Below are 23,814 nucleotides of genomic sequence, written 5' to 3' on the forward strand. Positions count from 1 at the left end.
TGTAGCTTTCTGTCATGGAGACGTAGGCTGTGGACATAAACAGGTAATGACTCAGTCAGCTTGACATCCTGCCAGGAGAGTCCAGGTTGTAAAGTTTAGGAAAACAGTCTCTTTATGCTAAGAGCATGGTCCAAAGTCTTGGAATGGTCCTCAGGCTCTTTTGTTGATATGTTTTCACTTCCCTTCCCAGATAACGGCTGTAGGAAGGTGCCATTGGGGTCAGGAGCCTACTGATTACGGGTTAGTCATGATTGCGGCTGTGCTCACGGCCCAGGGACGTTCGGTCATGGTGCTTGTACCAAAGCTTGTCCCGCGGCCGGGAGCAGGGAGGATGGGCTGCATGGCGCGTTGTCACCCCCGCTCAGACAGAATCTAACTTGTCAGACAGGTTAGAGCTGGCGGGACGCAGGCTCACGGGCCCAGCCCTCACGCTTCACAGGGGAGGGCCTGGCCCAGGGACTCTTCAGTGTGTAGTCACAGAGAGTCCAGGAAGGCAGGGTGACTGAGGTCGGGGAGGGGGTTTCCGAAAGAGAACAGAAGGCGGGAGGGAATGAAAGGATTGGTCCTGACATTTCCAAACAGAAAATATCATTTTTGAATTTGTGAGTGATGGGGTGAGAAAAGTGTAGCCAGCTAGTCTTGGGGGGAGAGATTAGAGAGGCGATGGACTTCACTAAGTGGAAATTAAATAATGACTTCATTAAAATCCATTTTGACGGGCTGAAAATGCTGGAGGAGAGCTCAGGTAATGCAGTGCAGTCAGTGGAAACTGGGTCTCACAATGTAAGTAAGCTTGTTCTGCAGGACCTAAAGGTGGACAGTGGCCGCCAAGGCGCTGATGTCCCTAGTAATCGCCCCCACCCTCAGGAATGCCCAGGCTCACTGCGTGTAATTGATTCCACTTTCCGTCCCTCTTATCCTAGCTCAGAGCCCTCTTGGACCAACTGAAACATTTCTCGGGGGCTCATGCAGCTCCAGACAGCTCCCACCTCACAAGGGAAGGCCCATGGGTCCCACCCTGCAGGAACCTACCTGCTCAGTGGTCATCGGGTGGTTTGCTGGGGGACAGGATGGAGAGCAGAGGATAAAGGCAGGAGCCTTTTCCATGAAAAAGCTTTCTAGATGCCCATTGTTGAGGTCCTGGTCTGTCGGGGCTCTTTGGATGGATTTTCAAAGGAAATGAGGGAGCTTGCGGGCACCAGCAGAACGAGGTCCTGCAGAACGAGCAGGGTTCCCCTTGCCACTGCTGCCTGCTGTCTGGGTGGGTTAGCCTCACATCCCCACCATCCCCAGTGGTCCTCAGCTGCTATGTGCTCTGCGTAAAATGCCACATGATAACTTTGTCCTTCCATTTCCATAGAGCTCTTGGGGGGTTGCAGAGGAAAGACGTTTTGAGAAAACACACATATGAAAAATGCAGGGTTTTATGTGCAGACTTGGGCATTTAGGAAAAGCACATCTATCTGGCCTGCTTGTTTCTAGATGGCTAATTCTTGGTGTTTCCCCAAGTTTACATGCGTTGGACCTGAGAGCCTGTTGTGGAAAGAAATCTCTGTTTCTCTATGAGGCAAACCGGCCGCAGAGGACCAGGTTATTCCAGAAGGGCAGGAGCAGTGGCTCGAGGCTGTCTGTCAGCACCGATGGGAGACCCTCAGGCACTGAGCTCCTGGGAAGCCCGCGTGTGGGGAAGCGTTGGGCCTTGGAGTGGCTGTACGCCTCTGACAGGTTTCTGGATGTGGAATGAAGGACAAAGAAAATTGTTTACCTCTGTTTGTTGGAATTTCCCCTCTACTAGAATTTTGGGGTATGACATAAATTCATCAGTATTTCCAAGCACTGTGATTTGGCTGCCGTCTTGCTTTTCTAGGTTTCAGAGCCAAGAATTGGGATGGGGGGCCCTGGGGTAGGATCTCCTCAACCTCACCACCACCGTCTGTTGTTCATACTGATGTGACACTGATGGGACTTCTCTCCAGGGAAACTTTACTTGGATTCTTAAATTTTTTGTTGAAGACAATAAGAGCTAATGTTATTGAGCACGTACTATGTGCCAGATACAGATCTAAAATGTCCAACAGATTTTTTGAGACCTAATTCACACATTATACAAGTCACCCTTTGAAAGTATTCCATTCAGTGGTTTTTAGTATATTCAGAGCTGTGCAGCCATCACCACGATCAGGGTGACAGCATTGTCATCACCCCCAGAAAAAAGAAACCTCGTCCTCGTGAGCAGGGCTCTGTTTCTCCCCCTTCCTCCAGCCCTAAGCAATCACTAGTCTCTTTTCTGTCTTTAGAGATTTGCTTAATCTGGAAATTTCATGCAAATGCAGTCAGGCAATATGTCGTCTCCTGTAGCTGGGTTCTTTCTCACTTAGCAGAATATCTTCAGGGTTCCTCCATGTGGTAGCGTGCGTCAGTACGCCATTCCTTTTCATGGCTGAGTAATATTCCATCACATGCACACACCACATTTTGTTTATCCGTTCATCAGTTGCTGGACATTTGGGTCATTTCCAGGTTGGGGCTGTTGTGAACAGTGCTGCTGGGAGCATGCCTGCCTGAGTCTCTGCATAGACTTCTGTATTGTGTTTTCGTGGGTATAAGCCTGCAAGTGGAATTGCTGGGCCACCTGATTCCATATTTAACCTTCCGAGGAACCGCCGGACTGTTTTAAAAGGGGCTGCACCATGTCACGTTGCACCTGGCAGTGTCTGAAGGGTCAGTTTCTCCACATCCTCACCAACGGTTGTTATTATCTGACTTTTCGAAACTCTCTTATGCATTTGTTTTATGGTAAATCCCTGTGTTCCAACCTGGAAGGAATGTATATTTTGGTTTCTGAGTTCGTCACGTGACTTCTGTACAGAGGCAACTGGTTCAGCTTTGAGTCCTTGTTCCAAAGACTTGTTCCAGAGCAGTGCCGTGCCTGCTGATGGGCAGGACCTGGGTGGGCACAGCACCTCTCTGCAGTCACTTCAGTATGAGGTTGTGCCGATGGGTTTCAAAGGGTTTTCCTTGGTTGTCGAGTGTGTTCATTCACTGTTCCTGCCTCTTGATTCTGTCTCCCTCCTTCGCCAGGCACCTGGAAGCCAGAGCGCAGAATGAGTTCTTCCGGGCGTTCTTCAGGTTGCCGAGGCAGGAGAAGCTGCACACGGTCATGGACTGTTCCCTTTGGACGCCCTTCAGTCGTTGTCACACCGTCGGGCGGATGTTCGCCACAGATAGTTACATCTGCTTTGCCAGCAAGGAAGACGGCTGCTGCAATGTCATCCTCCCGCTCAGAGAGGTAGGAGGCTCCCTCCCTCCCTGGTCGACGGGGCACCTGTGGGGGTGTCCACAGCAAGGCTTTGACGGCTAAGGATGGGCATCTGGAGGGAAGCATTGCCTGAATCTGACCATTACCCATTTGGCCATTGCTTGTTCTGTTGTTGCTATGGCAACCGGAAATTTGTATAAAAGTGATTGGTGAGAACAGGGCACGCTGACCTCTGCATTATCAATAAAGCTGTTAGTAAAAAGTACATATCTAGCACTTAAAGCTTTTCTGACAGCTCTTAGGCATGAATCCTCCCTTTTCGTCCACAAAAGGGAAGAGACAAAAAGGCAACGTAACAAAAAATACATCCCTTTTGAAAATAAACATCAAATTGCTTGGCTTCTGTACCCTCCGGGAACTTCAGTTAAAAATTTAAAAAATGCTTCCTTTCATATGGATCAGGTCTCTTCCTACTATAAAATCCTGTAATTCTCCTCTTGGAAGTGGAGGGCACCCTGAGTCTGCTCCCAAGTGTGCCCAGCTCAGTCCTTTGGTTTCAGGGTGTCCTTGCCGTGACGGCGCCCACGACTCTGTTACACATCCAGACCTCTAGGTTCTTGCTGTTGTGACACACGGGCTAAGCACTACTCTTCGAAAAAAAACTCAGTGTTTTCATTCATGTGATCTCCTACCTCCATGTAATTTTTCTCCAGCAGATATCTTCATTTTACAATTATTTTTACTTATAAGTGGAGCAAAAAAATCCAGGAGTTGTCTTATGTACTTACTTTTCTAAATTATGATTATATATATGTATATAAAACATTTACCATTTTAACCATTTTGAAGTGTTATAGTTCAGTGGCATTAAGTAATTCACGTTGTTGTGCAGCCATCTCCAGGACGTTTTCATCTTCCCAAACCGAAACCCTGTACCCATTAAACAACAACTCCTCATTCCTGCCCCCACCCCCAGCCCCTGGCAGCTGCCATTCTCCCTCCTGTCTCTATGAATTTGACTATTTCAGGTACCTTATATGAGTGGAATCATACAGTGTTTGTCCTTTTGTGACCGGTTTATTTCACTTAGCATAATGTCCTCAGAGTTAGTCCATGTTGTAGCAGGTGTCAGAATAGCTGTCCTTTTGTAAGGCTGACTAATACTCCACTGTGTGCACACTTGCTTTATCCATTGATCCATTGAGGGATACTTGAGTTACTCCCACCGTTGGCTGTTGTGAATATGCTGCCTTACGTCCTTATTGCGGGTATGTGGTTTTGCCTTCAGCTTGGTGTTTTCTGCATATGCAATTAAATGCCTGCCTTCCCCGCTTCTTGCTTTTCCTCTGTGCGCGTAACGTTTTGCCCCAGGTGGTGAGCATCGAGAAGATGGAGGACACGAGTCTGCTGCCTAACCCCATCATCGTCAGCATCCGGAGTAAGATGGCCTTCCAGTTCATCGAGCTCAAGGACAGAGACGACCTGGTGGAGCGTCTGCTCGTGCGGCTGAAGCAGGTGCATGCCGACCGCCCTGTGCATTACGACACCTCCCAGGACGACGACATGGTGCGTAAATGCGGGCTTTCGCAGCGGTGGGATCCCATGCACTGAAAACCCTGCTGTTCACCTCTAGGGCAGGGGTCTCCAAAGGGGCATGCGCACAACTGTGACCCCTTGGGTATAAGAAAAACATGTGAGTGATGAGTGGGCCTGTGTGTCACAGTCGTGACTGTCTCTGATACGCTGGGTGTCCCGAGTGGGTGTTCCACAGGTTAGAAGGGACTCCACACAGATCAGAGGGGTTGAGGGGGCTGCACCTCACAGGTTGGAGGGGCTAACGGGGCACCCCACTCAGGTTAGAGGCATTGAAGGGGCACCCCCACCAGAGGCTAGTGGGGTGACGGTATCCTTCTCTGTATGTTACAAAGGTGATTGCATACCCCCACATGTCAGAGGGAGGGACAGGTCACGCCTCACAAGTTAGAAGGGTCATCCCCCTACGCCCCCAGGTTGGAGGGTATGATGTTATTTGGGGGCAGGTGGAACTTGCCAAAAGAGCAGTTTCATTGTCCTTGAGGTTGGACAACTGCAAAAATGGACCTGGTCTTCTGGGGCCTCGTCTCCTCTCCTTTCGCATCTGTCCCTCTCTTTCTTGACCTGTTGTCACCCAAAATGACAGGGAGGGCAGGAGATAGGCTTTCAGTGCCCTAGAGCTGTTTCTTCAAAGTGGTTCTCTTCAGTTCTGGAAGCTGAAGGCGGATGAGTGTGCGCGTGAGGACTGGTGCCTTCCTGGCCCCACCGGGACCCATGCTCTGGGTGCCACGAGCAGTCTCACAGGGAAATCGCAGTGTGGACTCTGTTCCTTCCTCAGGATCAAATCCGTTGGGTCTCATGTTAGTCGGTTTTTCCTTTGAGTCAGAAAGACATGTTTGACTTCGTTAAGCTCCTGCCTCTAAAGGCAAAACAAAGATTGTCCTATAAAGTGATGACTTTCTTCTCTGTATCTCACGTCCCCCCCATCCCCCCCACTCTCCGTGCAGATGTCACCTGTGTTTCATTCAACAAACATGTGCAGTGACCACAAGTTTGGGGATCTTGAAATGGTGTCTTCTCAAAATAGCGAGGAAAGTGAAAAAGAAAGGAGCCTGCGGCTGCACCCTGAGGCCCCGAGGGCTGTCGTCCAGCAGTCGAGCAGCCAGAGCCCCGACTTGCGAATGGTGGGTGTGCTCCTCCTGGCCGGGCGGGCACTCATGGAGTCAGCCGGGTGTGCCTTCCCAGCCCTCCGACCCAGGAGAGCAGGTGTGGTACAGGTTGCCAGGCAACGCCAAGCAGCAGTCTCCTCCCTCTTTGCCCCATTGTCCCTAAGTGGAAGAGGTCCACAGGTGCCCGCTGCTGGGGCACGTCTGAGGCTGTGGTGCACAGCCGAGGTCGGTGGCGCTCCCTCCCTGCTGCTGAAGTGGGAGCTGCCAGTGCCATCCCTGTGGCTTTTCCAGCAAGCCTTTCTCCTTTATCCTGTGGTGTCTACGTGTGCTCCTTTTCACAGTATTTTTTTTGTCTTCTGGGACAAAGGGTCTCCTGTCTTCTCATTTTACTGAACTAAAGATATTTTTGTTTCATTTACTTAATAGCTTTCCCCTTTGGAGGGAGAATCTGAGGGAAACGTCATGTACCGTTGGGTAAAGAGACTAGAGATTGTACAATGAAATGGTGCCATGGCGGGTGGGAAGCTGTGACCTGGGCTGACCATGAACAGTCTTACCCCAAGCTGGGTCTGGGTTGCTTAATGACTCCTGTGTAACTGATCGCAGGCTTTATTCATTCAGAACTGAACCTTCTCATGTACGTTACACAGAGATGCTCAATTAACTTTTGTTGATGACACACGTAAAAATATTGAATATATGTATAAACGTCTCCCATTACTGGAGAATAAAGATAATTAAAAGCATATGTAGGCATCTTGTGTAAAAGGCACTGAGAATTCCTGCCATCTAGGACTAATTTTAAAGGATTTTTAGTTGCCTAGAGGAGTAGCATCTTTCTTGTTTGTGTTCATGAGAACAATGTGTTTTTTTCCGGTTTCAGTTTTTCCTCTGTCCTCTGGGCAAATTTTGACTCCCCTCCCCCACACTCCCCGCTCCCATTTGCCCTCAGAGCTGACTAGTGTGTCAGCAGCTGGCGACATGTCGGCATCCCGAGAAGTCCCCCCACACGCCCCACTCCCTCCTGTCCTTCCCATCTGTCTTGGGCGACTTTAGTGTTGGCACAAATGTTTGCTTCCTATCTGCTTTGCCAAGGAAATGGCATTTTATTTGTGTAAGTTTTCCCACTGGGCTCTGAATTCCCAAAGGGCTGGTCCTCTGTGTTTTTCATCTTACATCCTCTAAGCCTGGTAGAGGTCCAGAAACATTTGCTGAGCGCATAGCTTGTCTCTGTTAAGAGAGGTGACGTTTCTGTTACGGATCATGGACGGGCTGTGGGGGGAGGTGCAAACAGGGCTTCTTTGTACATTGAGGATGTTTCCACTTCCAGTCCAGAGAACAGAGCAAAACAAACCTGTGGAATCACCACTTTGTGGAATATGGCAGAACGGTGTGTATGTTTCGCACAGAGAAGATCCGGAAGCTTGTGGCCATGGGGATCCCTGAGTCGCTACGTGGCCGACTCTGGCTCCTTTTCTCAGGTAGGTGGTTCCAGTATCTTGAAGCCAAATGTGATTTCTGGAGCAGACACAGGAACAGAGGCCCAGGTCTGACCTGTGTGTGCGTATGGTGGTCATCTGTCCTTAGAGTCTTCCGGTGACGTTCCCAGCCAAGACTTTAGAGCCTTCCTGTGTCAGCTGTGGGGCCTGAGGCCTTGAGGCTGCAGTGGCCTCCCTGGTCAGTGCGAGGTCTGGCTGAAGTGACCTCCTCTCCTTTAAAAGTGACTTGGGGTCTATATGTAGTCCCGAGAATTCCGTTAAGAGCCAGTGAGGTGTCCTCTAGGGCATGAGTTCTGAAATAGACTAAAACAGTCTTCATAAGCTGTTCACTTGCAGTGGCGCTGAAATAAGTTCATCAGAGCACACTTCCTATGGGACCCTCCTCCCTAGGGACACGTATGTCCCCAAGGGCAGAACTGTACAGATTTTTCTTCTGTCCTGCTGCTGCTTCCTTCTGTGGTTCTGCCCATTCAGTGCTGGCCTTGTCCGGCTTCAGGCCCCTGCTGCTGTTTGGTGACATCTGGGAGTCCCCCATGAGGACACTTACCGACAGACAAGGCTCAGACTGGGACCAAAATCCTCCACGACTCCCAAACAGAAATTCATCTGTGTTCACGTTGATTGTGATCATTTTGTCCTGTTCAGTAGAGGGGCTGGGAGCAGGAAGGGAAGGCCCCTGTCGTCCAGTGGTGTGACTTTGCTGCTCCTCTTGGTGCTGTAGGGTGCATGGCGAGGAGGTCTGCTCCCCCTAGGAGACCCTTCTGTGCTCACGTCAGCACTGAGCCTCCTGGAGGCCGAGCCTGGGCGCCTGGCCTCTGGCCGCTCACGTTTCCTGTCCCTCCCTCATAGCGTCTCTCACCCCTGATCATCCCTCTCTTGCCCAAGAAGCGCAGGCTGGCAGCAGTCCTGGGGAGCCACCTGCCACTAGCACCCGGGAGGGGACACTGGCTAAAACCACAGGTGCCCTGGTGCTGGCTGCTGAGTGACTAGAACCCTCCACGGTGTGCGCTCAGCCGGACGGCTTGGCGGTGGCTGGGCTGGGCCTGGCCGTCCTCACACCATGACGCCAGCCCTCTGTTTCCTGTTGGCAGCTTGTTGGCTCCTTGGTCATTATTGCTGTTACTTAATCGTCATGGCACCTTATCATGTTCTTCCCACACACCTGCTCAGTGATTTCTTGTCAATGCGTGAAACTTGCGTGTGTATGCATGTAAGTGTACACATATGTGTATGTGTATATATGTACACACACATGTTCTTCCTGTTACTAGGCAACACAACTTATGAAAAGCATATTAATAAAAATATTTCTAGTATGAGCTTTCCCCCTCTCTATGTAAAAGGTTATTCTTAGAAAAGTCATGTTATTTCTTTTTTTCTTTCCTTTTTGTTTTTGGCAGAAATGAAGTCCTTTTGGTTGTGTGTGTTCTCAAAATATTTCATGTCCCTCAAGTAACGAGACCCCACTGTGGTCCTCTGACAGGACAGGCTCCCTCCCCATGTTGACACTGTCCTGATAACTAGTCCTCTTGAAAAATTCCTTTTAAATCATCAGATGCCGTCACCGATCTCGCCTCGCATCCCGGTTACTATGGTAACCTGGTGGAGGAGTCCATGGGAAAATCTTGCCTGGTGACAGAGGAGATAGAACGGGACCTGCACCGTTCCTTACCGGAGCACCCCGCCTTCCAAAACGAAACGGGAATCGCTGCGTTGAGAAGAGTTCTGACGGCCTATGCCCACCGGAACCCCAAAATCGGGTACTGCCAGGTGAGGGATGCGTTGAGAAGCACACTCTTTAGTCCAGGTCTCCTGTGGTTTGGGCCATCTGTACGGAGGACTGGTTCCTTCCCCTAAGGAATGGAGCGAAGGAGGCCGAAGGAAATCCACTCCGCAGAGTCAGACAGGCCGATCCTTGGAGGTTAGAAACGTTGCCGGGTGTCTGAGGGGCCTCACGGGTGCTGCGTCCACACGGGCAGTGTCTTCACGCCCCGTGGACCTCCGCGGGAGGACGGCCTTGATATGGCTGCTGTGGAGCTTTGCTTGTCTGGAACTTATAGGGGTGACAGGAAAAAGGGCAGTGGTATTTGGGGAGGAAAATGATGTTTCCCCCGAGGCCTCAGGAAGTTTGCTCTGTGTACTCAGGGAAGCACTAAACAGCACGATATAAATAGCAGTAAACAAACAACAAAAAGCCCCAACCTAAGACCCACTTAGAGGAGCTACTGACATTTAAAAATAGTAAGATTTTTAAACTTTGTTTTCCTGTGAATAAGCAAAATGCCTCATTACCAGATGGGGACAGGGCCGGAGTGGTGGCTGATCACTCAGCCTGGTGTATCGTGTCGATAGGACACGTGGTCATTGCCCTGCACACGCGTCCTGTGGTTCAGGTGCGCTGGGTCGTGACTTCTGTGGGTCATGTGGGCTTGTGTGTTTTTTAACGTCTCTGTGGCCCTGTGCAGTCTGCTCAGTAACGGTTCCCCCTGTGAATCCCCGAGCAGTCCATGAATATCCTGACGTCCGTCTTGCTGCTGTACGCCAAGGAGGAGGAAGCCTTCTGGCTGCTGGTCGCTGTGTGTGAGCGGATGCTCCCAGACTACTTCAACCACCGGGTCATCGGTAAGCCACCCCCTCCTCTGTGCCTGGGGACAGTGACAGAACGCTTGTTACCCATCCTGCTTCTAAAATCCACTGTGCCACTCAGCTGCCCTCTGCATAAACACTGGCTCTTGGATCTGGAGAGCCAACGGTGTAATTCTCTGCACAGTCCTGGCAAAATAATGGAATGAGGCAACCTGACCACTCTCTTGCTACAAACATGTATAGATTTTGGATTAAAAAAAACCAAATGATTTTACGTGAATAGCTGAACTTACAAGAAGGACAGAAAAATTCTAGGCTCGAGAAACAAGTCGAAAAATGAAAACCAGAGAGATTTGCCCGTGAAGCTGACGCCTGGGAAGGGAGGGCGCTCTGCTGTTGGTGCCCAGGGGGCTCTGCAGACTGGAGGGGACAGTCCGGCAGTGAGCAGAATGGGTGCCGGAGAGCCCCGCAGTTAGGCCCCACCTACAGGGCAGACCTGGAGAACGCCTCCCACCGCATAAGTTGACAAAGCTCATTGGTTGCTGCCCGGGCTCTGGGCAAAGCTGGGATGCCACTTCTTCAAGCACTTGGTGCCTCTTTCTTTTGTGTGGTTGATATTTGCATTTGTACTATGTCTGTGGTCCAGCAGCCTCCTGGTGGAGAAAGTGACACAAAAAGTGCTTTAGTGATACTCTTCCCGGGCACTTGTCAGTGATCCAGAACGAGCTGGAGATAACCCAAAATTAAGGGGACAGCAGTGAGAACAGAAACAAAAGAACCAGCTTGAGACAGAATGTGACCAAGGGCTGGATGTAGGGACGAGGCAGGAAGAAGGGCTTGAAGGCTCCTGTCTTGAGAACTGAGGGGAGTAAGGGGGAGGGCCGGCTGGGAGGGAGGTGGCCTTTCGGTATGACTGACCACCTCTCCTGGCTCTCTTCAGGTGCCTGAGTGGTTAACTGGCTTGCGTCCCTTTTCACTTGATAATGTGGGAGGCGGTTAAACATTGTACGGCATAGCAAGGAATAATCAGAACCTCAGGGTCGTGGGAGGCATGTTGTCAGTTGACGAGAGTTTCTATGGGACAGCTCATACTCAACAGTGACCAGCAGACACTCTGTGATACTGTATATACTTGTGTGACCCCCCACCCCGTACAGGGTGGGACATATGGAGCCTCTCCGTAACCTGCTAAGTCTCCTTCTGCCCCTTCCCCACTGGTAACACTTGGCACTGATTTCTGTCGCCACAGATTAATTTGGCCTGTCCTTGAACTTGAACTTGGTATGCGTGTAATAATAGAGGCTGTTCTCTTTTGACTGGCTTCCTTTGCACAACAGGAGGTCGTTGGTGCACCACTAGTTTGTGTCTTCTCCTTGCTGAGTGTTCATACCATCACGCATTTATCCTGTCAGCTGTTGATAAGACATTTGAGTTGTTTCCAGTTTTTTATTCTAAGTAAAGTTTCAATGAACATTCGTGTGTCTTTGTGTGAACACTGTATTCCCAGTTATTTTGAGTATTTACCTAGGAGTAGAATTGCTGGGTATTAGGTTAGAAGTATGTTGAACTTTATAAGAAACTGTCCGTTTTTCAAAGCATATGCAGTAAGTCGCGTCTCATGCCAGCAATGTGTGGGAATTCCAGTTGCTCCACACCCGTTAACACTTGAATTAATTGTCTTTTTGATTTTAGCCATTCTGGTGGGTAAGAAGTGGTCTATCGTGGTGGTTTTAATTTGTATTTATTTGGTTAATAATGTTGAACATGTATTTTTGTGCTTACTGGCCATTTACTTATCATCTCTTTTGAAGTATCTATTCAAATCTCTTGCTTGTTTAAAAAAATGTTGTTCCTGACTTCTTATTACTAAGTTGCAGGAATTCTTTATTTTGAATACAAGATCTTTGTCAGGTATATTTATTGCAAACATTTCCTCTGAGTTTGAAGTTTGCATTTTCATTTTATTAATGGTATCTTTCGAAGAACATGTCTTTGAAGTGGATGAAGTCCAATTTATAATTTTTTCTATGGTTAGTGCTTTCAGCGTCCTAAGAAATTTTGCCTTTTTCCTATATTTTATTTCAGACGTTTTATAGTGTTAGCTTTTGTATTTAGGTCTGTGATGTGCTTCAAATGCATTTTTCTGTGTGAGGTGAAGTGAAGGAGGGGTTCAGGCTCTTCCCCGCCCTCCATACTGATACCCTTGATTTTTTTTGAAAATATTGTCCTTTCCCCATCGAATTACTGTGGTCAAAATGTCAAAACTCAGTTAACAAAGCCAGAGTCCTTTCTGGACTCACTGTGGTGTGTACCTCAGAGCAGTGCTGATTTCAGGCTAACGTTGGAGAGTGAGTCCCTCCTGACCAGTGGCCTTCCCTCCCCAGGGGCCCAAGTGGACCAGTCTGTGTTTGAGGAGCTCATCAAGGAGCACCTCCCCGAGCTGGCGGAGCACCTGAACGACCCCTCAGCCCTGGCGTCCATCTCTCTCTCGTGGTTCCTGACGCTGTTCCTCAGCATTATGCCTCTGGAGAGTGCGGTGAATGTTGTCGACTGCTTCTTCTACGATGGGATCAAAGCCATCTTCCAGCTGGGGCTGGCGGTGCTGGAAGCCAACGCCGAGGACCTGTGCAGCAGCAAGGACGACGGCCAGGCCCTGATGGTCCTCAGCAGGTGGGCCTGGCTGCTGGCCCTGGGACTGCCCAGCGGAGGTGGGGAGGGTGGGCAGCAGCTGGAACCCTGGAAGTCAGATGGCTGGAGGTGGCAGCAGCAGGGGCCCAGCAGGGCTGTCGCTATGGAAGTGTTTCCTTCCACTCGGTCACTTGTCACCTGTGATCCCCCTAGAGCCAGGATGTCACCTGCATGTGGTGAAGAGCGCCATCTTCCCTCACTCCTACCAAGTGAGGGTATCCAGGAAGAGAGAGGGCTGTCAGGGCTTTCCTCTGAGGAGATTCAAATGTCTTGAGTCTAGACGGATTCAAAGTGACCTTGAACAGGGACAGGCACCCGGAAATGTTGGAGTCGGGCAGCCAACTGGAGGTTTCCGACATTTTATGTATAGGGGCTGGTGGGTCCCACCAGGCCAAGGACTGGTGTCTCTCGGAGCCGAGGGCAAGTTGGCTGACAAAGGAAGGGGTCCCTCTCAGAATATTGTGGAAGCTTACCCCTGCGTGCATGCAGAGTTTTGTGTTTACTTCACTGGAGAGTCACAGACCCTGGGAACCTACCAGTGGAGCCCAGATTGATGAGTCTGGCGTATGGCTGCCTCTCATTCTCTGACAGGACCCCAGTGTTCACTGCCTTGCCCTCCTCCCAGTGTGTGGACAGATGAGCTGTGTTTGAAGTGTTGTGACACATTGAGTGGCCCCTGGGAAGGGAGTGCGTGTGTGTGGTGCCCCGGTGAAGGTCACCCTGTGCTTTAATGCCAGGTGGTGTGCTTAGGTTTCTAGATCACATTAAGAATGAGGACAGCCCTGGACCCCGAATTGGCAGCCACCATGCCTTTTTCTCTGACGACCAGGAGCCCTGTCCTGTGACTGACATTGCCGACCTGATCCGGGACTCCTACGAGGTAACTGGCCCTGTCCCACCCCCACCCATGGAGCTTGCTGGGGAGATGGACGTCAGGTAGGGTTCTGGGCTGCTTCTGTGTCCTCTGTGGACAGAAGGGAGACTGAGTGGCCCCTGGTCTCCCTGCAGAAGTTTGGGAACCAGTCTGTGGAGCAGATTGAGCGCATGCGTTGTAGGCACCGGATCAGGGTTCTCCAAGGCCACGAGGACACCACAAAGCAGAATGTGGTAAGTCAAGGTCGCCTTATTGTGGCCACTTACTACCACAGTGTCCCTGTTGATATCTAATGTAAGGATACCACCCTTTTTTTTTGCATTGAATAAAAAATGTAATAGGTGTGATGTGGTCTGGAAACAGCATGGGTTTGAGAGTCAGACAGATTGTGAGCAAATTAACCACCGTGAGCCTGATTCCCTGGCCCTAAAGTCAGGATGAAGATGCCCACGGGGTGGGGTTGGAGGAGGTAGGATGTAGAAAATGCCCAGCATACCTGGCCTGCCCAGTTAGTTGTTATTCAGGAGGAACTTCCTGCCAGGGCTCTGTGTTTGCTAGTGTTTAACTTCCATTAGAACGGTGTTGTTTGTCTGAGGCCCTGCTGTGTGAATCAGAAAGGTTGAGGATAATCACCCGAGAAAATTCCCAGGAGGTGATCTTTGTGTCAGAAAGGGGCAGACACTGCTGGGGGGTGGGGGTGGGAGGCATAGGCACAGGGCAGCTGGCGCAGCCGGGCACCTGGTGTCCCACTGTAGTAGGAAGAGCCCCCTCCTGCCTCTGATCTTCCCAGGTGCAGGCGGAGAACTCACTCCATTGCTCTCCATTCTTTCCTCAAGCTCCGTGTTGTCACCCCAGAAGTCTCAATTCTTCCTGAAGACCTCGAGGAACTCTATGACTTATTCAAGGTATGGAAGTCTGGGAAGATGAAAGAGTGGCAGGCCCTGGGCCAGGCCGAAGCCACGTTGTCAGTCTGCCCAGGGGTGATGTGTGGAAGCCAGAGGGGGCTGTCCTGTGCCTGTTCTGTGACAGCAGAGGCTGGAGCTGCCCCACCTGCTCTACCTGCCAGCACGGCTTAGCCTCGCCGGCTTGCAGCCCACACCCTAGAGCCACTACACTGAGCTCTCAGTCCATAGTAGATGGGACAGTGACCCTACTGAAACTGTCACCTCATACACTTTAATTACCCATAATCCCACCCACAGTATACGTACACATATTTGTATATTCGTGTGGCTGGTACACATGCTAGCTTACATTCTGGTTCCCCTGGATGCTGTTAACACATTCCCATGTTGGATGTAGTCCTAAGCATTTTTAAATAACTTTATAATCTAGCTTAGTGGTAATAATTAATATACTAAACCATATTTCTAATATTTGGGTATTTAGGTAAAATTCTCAGGTCTTGCTACTTAACTCACCCGGCAAAGAACATTTTTAAGTGCTTTGCTAGAAATCATCTTGTGCAAAACAGTAAAAGTGGGGAAGAGCGGCAGACGCACTGATCCACTCCTGATGCCTTGGGCAGTGAGGGGGGAGAAAAGGCAGTTGCAGAAGGCACTTGCAGCCAGCATCCATGAAAGGCTGGCCTCCAGAGCTCTTCCTGCTGGGAACCTGAGCCGGTGGCACTTCTGATCACACGTTGCCAACATAGTGGAAATAGTGATAAGCAGCACGTCAAGTACTTCTAAGCAGAGTTTTCCAGGGCGTCCGCACCCTTTGTGTGCCCTGTCCTGGCACATTTCCCTGCAGTCACTGAAATGGCTTGTTGGCTTTTCGGTTCCTGGCACTCCTCATTCCTAATAAGCAGGATTCTTGGCCCTTGTCTCTTGTAAACATCACCTTTTTTCAAGTTTTATAGTTTCCTTTTGCATAGAGAAAATACAGTCGAAGGTTACTTTGTGTCCCGAGACCTCTGACTTTCAAGAAGGAAAAACAGGGAATAGTAGAAACATAAAAGCAGGTAAACAGATGTGCTGTTTAGCATCAGAAGTCTTTCATTTGTTTAACTGTTCTCAATTTGAGAGAATAAGACATGCCACAAATCTGAATTTCTATAATTTAAAAGATTGCTTTAAATTTATTATAGAAATAAATTTCATTACGTACTAACCATGTCCTTCATCTTTAATACAAAGAGTTTTTAAATAAGATTGAGCTGATTATTTCTTGTTTCCTATCTTTCCCATGAATGATGTGGTTGGCACTTGATGAAATTTATTTCCGTATTTGTAGTTAGCCCTACGAGTCTTTCATGTATGTAGGACTAACTGCAAACATAAACAAGCAAACAAACTGTAAATACAAGATGATTTTCAAAATATATTTCCAAAGGAAATTCCAGTAAAATAGTGTCAGAGTCATGGTGTGTAATTCTGTTGTGCAACCGAGGTGCCTCCTTAATGTACCCAGCCCAGCGCCTTCCTTCCAGGCCCAGAGCCAGCATCAGGCCCACGTAACTGCCCTCTCAGACTGTCCTTTGTCCCATGCTCCTGACCTTCTCTGAATTTCCGTGGCTCTCCCAGACTTCACACATCTCAGTACTTGATTAAGTACTATGGGGTATGATGTTCTCTACTTAGCTTTTACATACATCTCTTGTCTTCTGAATCAGAATTTCATTCTCAAGGGAAAGGGACACAGAGCTACCCTGACATCATCTTACACATGTGTGATAGGTTCTTGATAGTAGTCCATTCTGTAACTTCTCTGGATCCCTCCCTAAGCCTGCAACGTACAGGCGTGACCATTCTCTGTATTAACAAGAAAGAGTCAGCTCTGACTGTCATCTTTACATATTCTTTCCGATGAAAGATGAACGATGTGGTTGGCACTTAATGAAATCTATTTTTATTGTTAATTTAAAGCGATCTTTGATCTTTTTGTCCTTTGATGCAGTTCTTTTTTTCTTGAAGTTTTGTTGAGATATCACTGACATACAGCACTGTGTCAGGTTAAGGCATACAGCATGACTTGACTTACATATTTTGTGACATGATTACCGTAGTAATCCATCTTCTCCTATAGATGCCAAAAAAAAAAGTGTTTTTCCTTGTGATGTCAACTTTTAGGGTTTACTCTTAGCAACTTTCAAATATGCCATAAACAGTGTTAACAATAGTCGTCCTATTGTACGTCACACCCCCAGTACTTATTTTAGAACTAACTGGAAGTTTGTACCTTTTGACCCCCGTCACCCAATTCCCTCACTGCCCCCTCACCTACTTCTGGTAACCACAAATCTGATCTCTTTTTCTATGAGTTTAGGGTTTTTTTGGTTTTAGATTCCACACGCGAGATCATGCGGTATTTGTCTTTCTCTGTCTGACTCATTTCCCTTAGCATAATGCCCTCTAGGTCCATCCATGTTGTAAAGCAGTCTTTTAAATTACATAAATTCAGATTTGTGATGTCCACCTGCTGTTCTCCCAAATTGAGAACAGCTTCATTAATCTTATCTTTTCAAATAAGATGTGAACAGTATAACTGACACTTGGTGTCACAGGCGTCTCCTGAAAGTGGGCCTTAGGGCTTCCATCAGCTGGCTCTGCTAATGACCAGTTTTATTCGTTCACTGTTGCTGGACTTCCAGGCCCCAGAGAGCTTTTGGTCTCTAATACTATTTTGCTTGCTTCCATGTTGTGGTTAAGACTTTTATTTTCAAAATTTAACTAAAAACACAAAGTAAAATTGTTCCCACTCTCACCTACAATCCTACTTTGTACAGGTGATTACTGTTCACAATATGGTGACTCTTTCCTGATTTCCCCTGCCTTATCTCTACACACACACACACACACACACACACACACAACTTTTTCCCACACAAAAGTGAGGTTGTACTGCACATAATGGCCTGCAATTTTTTCATCATGGACATTTTTCTAGCTCGATACCTATAGATCTCTTGTCATTTGTTCCTTCTTTTTTTTTTTTTTTTTTTTTTTTTTTTAGCTTACAAGAATTTATTTGAGCCAAACTGACGACAATTGCTGGGAAGCAAAATCTCAATGGATTGAGAAAATGCTCCCTCGTCACTTTTTTATTTTTCATCGGGGTGACAATTGTTAGTAAAATTACATAGATTTCAGGTGTACAATTCTGTATTACATCATCTATAAATCCCTTTGTGTGTTCACCACCCAATTTCATTCCTTTTAATGGCTGCACAGTTTCATGGTCGGGCTGAACCATACTTTGACATTCACCAATTGAGGGACATTCACGTTGTTTCAAATGTGTTGCTGCTTCATACACAGTGCAGTGCTGAGCGTACACCTTTGTGCCTTTGTCAGGACGTTGGTGCTGCTGCTTTGTACGATGGGGCGCACCAGCCACATTTCTGTCAATACTGCTGGTTTCTGGACTTTTCAAATTTCAGTTTCACTGCTGATGTCTAAGTGCTCGTTTACCACATGCTGCACTCACCCGCCATTGAATATTATGGATCTTACAAAATTTTGCTAGTCTTGTAGAAAATTGCATCTTCTCTTAATTTAAATTTGTTTACTCATGAGTGAGGTGAAGTACCATTCCAGGAGTTTATTGGCTAGCTGTATACTTCTCTGTACCACCTGTCCACCTAGTCTACTGGTATGTTTTCTGTAAACTGGCTGGATTCGTCCTTGGCCTACATACCAGTATTACAACCATTTTCTTCTGGGCAGGATTCTGTGGGCCTTTAGCATCACAGGATACACAAATACGCATGGGAATTCCTAGTGTGTCGCGGGTTTTCAGGAACAGAAATTTGTTAGACCTCTGTGGTACTTTTTACAATCCTGCAAAGGGCATTTAAAGAACATGGCTGCAATGAAATGCGACAGTAAAATTGTAAATGGCATTTGGAAATGTCCAAAATGGAGAGTATGTGCTGGCACTTGTTTCTGTGCCATCCCTATGGGCGGAGAGCACTGGAATGGTGAGGAATCTGCAGTCACTGACTGTGCCAGTGAGTTGAGATGTCCCCAGAGGTGACTTAAAAGATGTTCTGTGAAGAGGCTCCTCAGTGACAGGCTCCTCAGTGACGGGCTCCTCAGTGACGGGGTCCTCAGTGACGGGGTCCTCAGTGACGGGCTCCTCAGTGACGGGGTCCTCAGTGACAGGGTCCTCAGTCACAGGGTCCTCAGTGACGGGGTCCTCAGTGACAGGGTCCTCAGTGACGGGGTCCTTAGTGACCGGGCCAGTTTGATTGCTTTAGTTTCCAGTCTATGCCCAAGACGTGAAATTGCCTTTTTTGTTTTTAATTCTTGGAACTGCTAATAAAGCCAAAATTCAGACCATATAAAAAAGTGTGCAGTAAAGAGACCTGCTTCCACATCCGGGTCCCTACCCCTCTGATCCCTCCCCAAGGTAACCAGTGTTGCTCGTTTCTTTATATGCTATAGATTCGTCTAGCACTTTTCTGATTTTCAAACAACGTGATTTTAAGAAAAAATATCAGATTAAAAATTGTGTGTCTTCTATAATTAAAACTATGGCAGCTGAACTATACATTTAAAAATAGTTAAAGTGGTAAATTTTGTTGTATATATTTGCTATATAAACATACATTAAAAACTTAAAAGAAAAAATGTCAAAATTACATACTCGTGGGCAAGGAACTACAGGGTGACAAGGAAACACTTTTACATGTTGGGTTAATGATCGTAATTGCTTTTCGTTTGTGTTGTAACATTACTGACTCAGTACATAGGAATTTTACGAGGCAGTCAGTCACGAGAGGCCATGTTCGCCTTGGCTTGTAAGTGTGCTGCGCTGTCTCACGATCCCTCTCCCCCGTTTTAAGAGAGAACACATGATGAGCTGTTACTGGGAGCAGCCCCGGCCCTTGGCCCCTCGCCATGACCCCAGCAGGCCCTACGCGGAGCAGTACCGCATAGATGCGCGGCAGTTCACACACCTGTTTCAGCTGGTCTCTCCGTGGACCTGCGGGGCCCACACGGAGACCCTGGCGGAGAGGACGTTCAGGCTTCTGGATGACAACATGGACCACCTCATCGAATTCAAAGCGTTTGTGAGCTGTCTCGGTAGGACTGGGGGTCTTTATTGCGCTGACTTGAGTCTGTGAGACTTGAGTATGTGAAGTCTGTGAACACAGGACTAAGTGGATTGTAGAGCAGGCAGATCCACACCATGAAATGTACTTGGGACTGGCCTGCCATGATTTTGTGGTTTACAAAAGCGCTCCGCAGGCTCCTCTCATGAATGATTTTGCTTCCTTAGAGGGGTTGGGGAGAGGGGCCCAGGCTAACACACAAGGTCATAGACCTTGTTCTCCGTGGCGCCCAGGGTGTGGTGGTGGCTGGTTAGGGGCCATGTTAACAATTGCACATAAAATTAAAATCTTACAGAAGGTAGGAGGCCAGAGTTGATAAGGTTATCTTGTGGCTCCACAGCCACCAATCACCACCTTTCACGTTTTCATTTCAAACTGTGTGTCGGGGCAGAGGAAGTGCTGGGTCAACAAGTGTCGACCTTAGGAAGTTCTCTCCATGTGAGTTTGTGTCATGACAAGTATACGTTAACCATTTGCATTTACTCAATCTCTGTTTGTTTTGGCAGATGTTATGTATAATGGAGAAATGAATGAGAAAATCAAACTGTTATATAGGCTTCATATCCCTCCAGGTAAGAAATTCCAAGTAGAAAGATGAGGCTCTCCTGCCTTGACACAAATCGGCTTTGTGCACAACACTCAAGTTCTTTTTAAATTTCCTTTGGACTCCAGGTAGCGGATGTTTTTAGTTTTGTGTTCCTGATACCAGACTGGAGCGGGCCCTGGGATGGTGGGGAACCAGGTTCCCAGGCCCCACCCACTTCTGACTCACCAGGCCTGAGGACCACACCTTGTGACCCGCTGGCCTGTGGAATGTGTGGGGAAGCCAGGCTCAGGGGGCTGTTTTACCCTACTGTTTTTGAAGGGTCATGTCATTTTTCCAGCATGGAAGACCATGCTTCCTTCAAATTTAAGCAGTGGTAACTAGGAACAAGGAGCCATTTTGAAACCTGTGGGATCAGACTTAGGGTTAGACTTAAGGTATTCTGTGGACCTCTGCAACTGATAGATGTGGACCAGGAATTCCAGAGGGTCTGGACCTCAGTGCCTGGTCCTGATGCTGGACAAGGCCTCTGACAGAACTTCCGAGCTACGGCGCCTGGGGCGGCTGGCGGGCTGTGAGGTTGCCAGGGCCACGGGATCCTAGTGGCTTTTAACACTAACACCTGTACAGAAGTAGAACATGCACGGGGACATTATTTATGGGCTTTCTGGGCATCGTCCTCAATTTGGCCTTTACTGAGTCAGCGTATATGTCATGCACATGACCTGCAGGGAGCATTCTGGAGCCACACTCGGCTCTCCTCCACCTTCCCTCGGACCCATTGCTTTAGTGCAAAACTGTTTGGCATCAGTGAAGTTTTGCCTTTTATGCCAATATAAGTTTTTCATTTAATTAGACCTTATTTTTCACAAATGTTTTCCTCTCAACATAGAATATATGCATAATTATTCCTTTATTATCGTCGTCATCATCTTTTCATAATCCTCATATCTGGTGTTGCTAATGAGAACACGAGTGATTTTATTTTATTCAATTTTATCTTGATTTTCAAGTAAGTTTTATTTTGGGATAATTTTAGATTTACGAAAGTTGCAAAGAGTATAGATACCATTCTTGATGTATCTTTAAATTAATTCCTGCTTTTTGATATTAACATGAGATTGAGATTTCATTCTTAATCTAACTTCATACTGAATTAGTTTTCAAATTACAAGTTTATTTCTAAAAGACATATTTTAATTACATTAGTTCATTAAAGGCACTTGTAGACCTTCCTGGCTTTAGAAAAATCAGTTTTTCAAAACCTTTTTGAACATACATGATTGTAGTATTTATATTGTGTGACACTGAATTTAAATTAAGTGGAAATTAAGATTTGATATTTTGCTTACCTATATTTTAACATTTGAATTTTTCAGGCAGTTAAAAAAGTCTTAAGAATGCAGACCCCAAAACCTTTATTTACACACATCAATTTGCCAAGGCCACAAAAATCTAAAATACGTTTAAGTATTTTTCACTTAACTAGGTTTAATTTAAAAAAATTATTTACATTCCACCATAATGAATAATTCTTTGATTAAAGTTGGGACAAACACACTAGACAGGAAAAAAGTTTACCTCACTAACTAGGAAGTACACGGAGAATCACAAGTTTGAATTTGCGTGCCCGATGAATGACGTGTCTGACTTGCCTGATGGGATGGGAGGCGGGGTACTACTGAGGCACATCATCACCCGGCCTCACATGCCCACCTGTATGGAGCACCTGGAACTCAGTGAGGGTCCAGGAGGCAGAGGGCTTTTGCGAGCTTGCTCACAAAGGATCTGCTACAGCTCAGGAAGCAGGGAAACGCTAGGCCCAGGGCCTCAGTTCCGGAAGAGCTCACTGCATTGGCTCCATGGTGACTGTAACACCATTTAGCAAAGGAAATAAATATTACAGATGATTTGATACCGTATCAGGTGACACAGGGATGAACAGTGTTCCCTATTATTAAATCTGGAGTTTTCATTGCAGATTGGTACATCTACGGTATTGGCCATTTTGCTCAGTTAATTACACTAATTAGACTTCCCAAAGACAGTTTCCTGAAAAGAACATTAGATTCATTAGGAAGAAGCATCAAAACAAGCCACTGAGAATGCTATCTGGGCAATGGCAAAAACACAAACGAGTACTTGTGCTGGAGGCTTTCTGTTACACACACACACACACTCTCTCTCTCTTATTTAAAAAGACTGAAAATGTTGAAAACCTGAATGAACTTAATTGCAAACTGAAAGAGCACATGAAAATATATTAACATGCACTGAGAGTATGGGTTCAAAGCAAAAATTCAACTTAGAAAAGAATGAGGTTATAAATGCTTCATTAGTGTTTAGTCAGTGTTAAATTGGAACCCTGAAACATAATTATAGGCTAATACAGCAATACCTGTGGATGAATGAGGAAAAGCTTTGTTGTTTTGAAATACTTGACGTGAAAAAATGTTGACTGGATTCCAAGTCCAGTTGTATTAGCCCCAAATTTTCAACATTACATTTCTCACTAAGGGAGAAGCTGTTTGATATGCAGAACGACCACTTGAGGTAAAATCAAAACATCTGCACCATTCAAGTTCTAGGTAATGACAAGAAAGGAGTTTCCATCAAGTAGAGAAAAATGCCATTTGCTTCCACCTTCTCGTGGTGGTGACAGTCTGTTTTGAAGAGGTCATTATTTAAAAGTCATAGTCAGGAATTGTATGTAGCCATTTCAATATTAGCATGAAAACTAATATTAAACCAAAAAAAGTCCTGAGTGTGCTAAGATTACAGTACCATTTGATCCATTTTGTTGACAAAATCTGTTTTGTTTCATAGCCCATTATAAAAGAATGTACTTTGGAAGTTTTAAGTTCATTTACTTGGAGTGGACTCACTTTTCTAGACCTGTGCAGTACACTTGGAAATATACACTGCTTTGTCCAGAGGACCTGCAGATAGGTACTGATCTATACAATCCTAGATTTCACAGAATAGCCACTATGGATGAAAACCTTAGCAGTATTACAGAAGGGGATATTATGTGTTTGAAGTTCACATCAACAGGACCAAAGATGCAAAGCACATGATGACTAATGTTGGCCTAAGAAAAGTTTGGCACTCAGGTTACACCCACCATCTTGGTTCTCCACTTTTTGGTCGGCCTTTTCTTTTGCTTATACTAAGAAACAACATGGAAAATAAACTCTAATCTCTTGCTCTGGGATGTGCCAGTAAGTCAAAATATGTCCGTGCAGCTAAGAAACTGAAGGACCACTACACTGCTCTAAGGACCAGATTATTAATGGGAGGGGCCCAGTGTAAACATGAAGGCTCCCTGATGAAGTGCAAACGGATGAGCTAAATGATGACCCCGGCCAGAATCAAGAACTTCTCCCAGAGAATGGAAACGATGTGAAGATTCAGTTGGAGAAAGTAATGATTGTGAAAATGGATGACGTACTGAGGAAACTTACAAATGTAACTTCTCACAGGATACAAAAAAAAAGGAGTGTTTACATCCCGGTCTGACAACTTAGGCAAGTACTGACACCAACCACATCAGAAATGATACCAGGCACACCTGATTTGGTGACAGACAACAGGCTAGATGAGA

The 23,814-nt window shown here is 47.0% G+C and overlaps 1 protein-coding gene across 5 annotated transcripts in view; it reads left to right on the top strand.

Moving 5' to 3' along the window:
- The window catches only part of TBC1D8 (TBC1 domain family member 8), a 99,877-nt gene that overhangs the window by 70,449 nt on the left and 5,614 nt on the right, over positions 1–23,814 (top strand). For all 5 annotated transcript variants that reach the window (XM_019753835.3, XM_019753834.3, XM_074332395.2 and 2 more), the window contains exons 6-17: positions 3,082–3,289; positions 4,631–4,825; positions 5,800–5,976; positions 7,292–7,442; positions 9,016–9,230; positions 9,965–10,082; positions 12,431–12,716; positions 13,485–13,614; positions 13,743–13,841; positions 14,445–14,513; positions 19,397–19,637; positions 20,173–20,238. In XM_019753835.3, coding sequence (XP_019609394.3) covers positions 3,082–3,289; positions 4,631–4,825; positions 5,800–5,976; positions 7,292–7,442; positions 9,016–9,230; positions 9,965–10,082; positions 12,431–12,716; positions 13,485–13,614; positions 13,743–13,841; positions 14,445–14,513; positions 19,397–19,637; positions 20,173–20,238 — 1,955 coding nt within the window. The remainder of the gene's footprint in view (positions 1–3,081; positions 3,290–4,630; positions 4,826–5,799; positions 5,977–7,291; positions 7,443–9,015; positions 9,231–9,964; positions 10,083–12,430; positions 12,717–13,484; positions 13,615–13,742; positions 13,842–14,444; positions 14,514–19,396; positions 19,638–20,172; positions 20,239–23,814) is intronic.

The sequence above is a fragment of the Rhinolophus sinicus genome, chromosome 2, assembly GCF_057876585.1.
Source record: "Rhinolophus sinicus isolate RSI-liver-muscle chromosome 2, RSI-T2T, whole genome shotgun sequence".
NCBI classification, from domain to species: domain Eukaryota; kingdom Metazoa; phylum Chordata; class Mammalia; order Chiroptera; family Rhinolophidae; genus Rhinolophus; species Rhinolophus sinicus.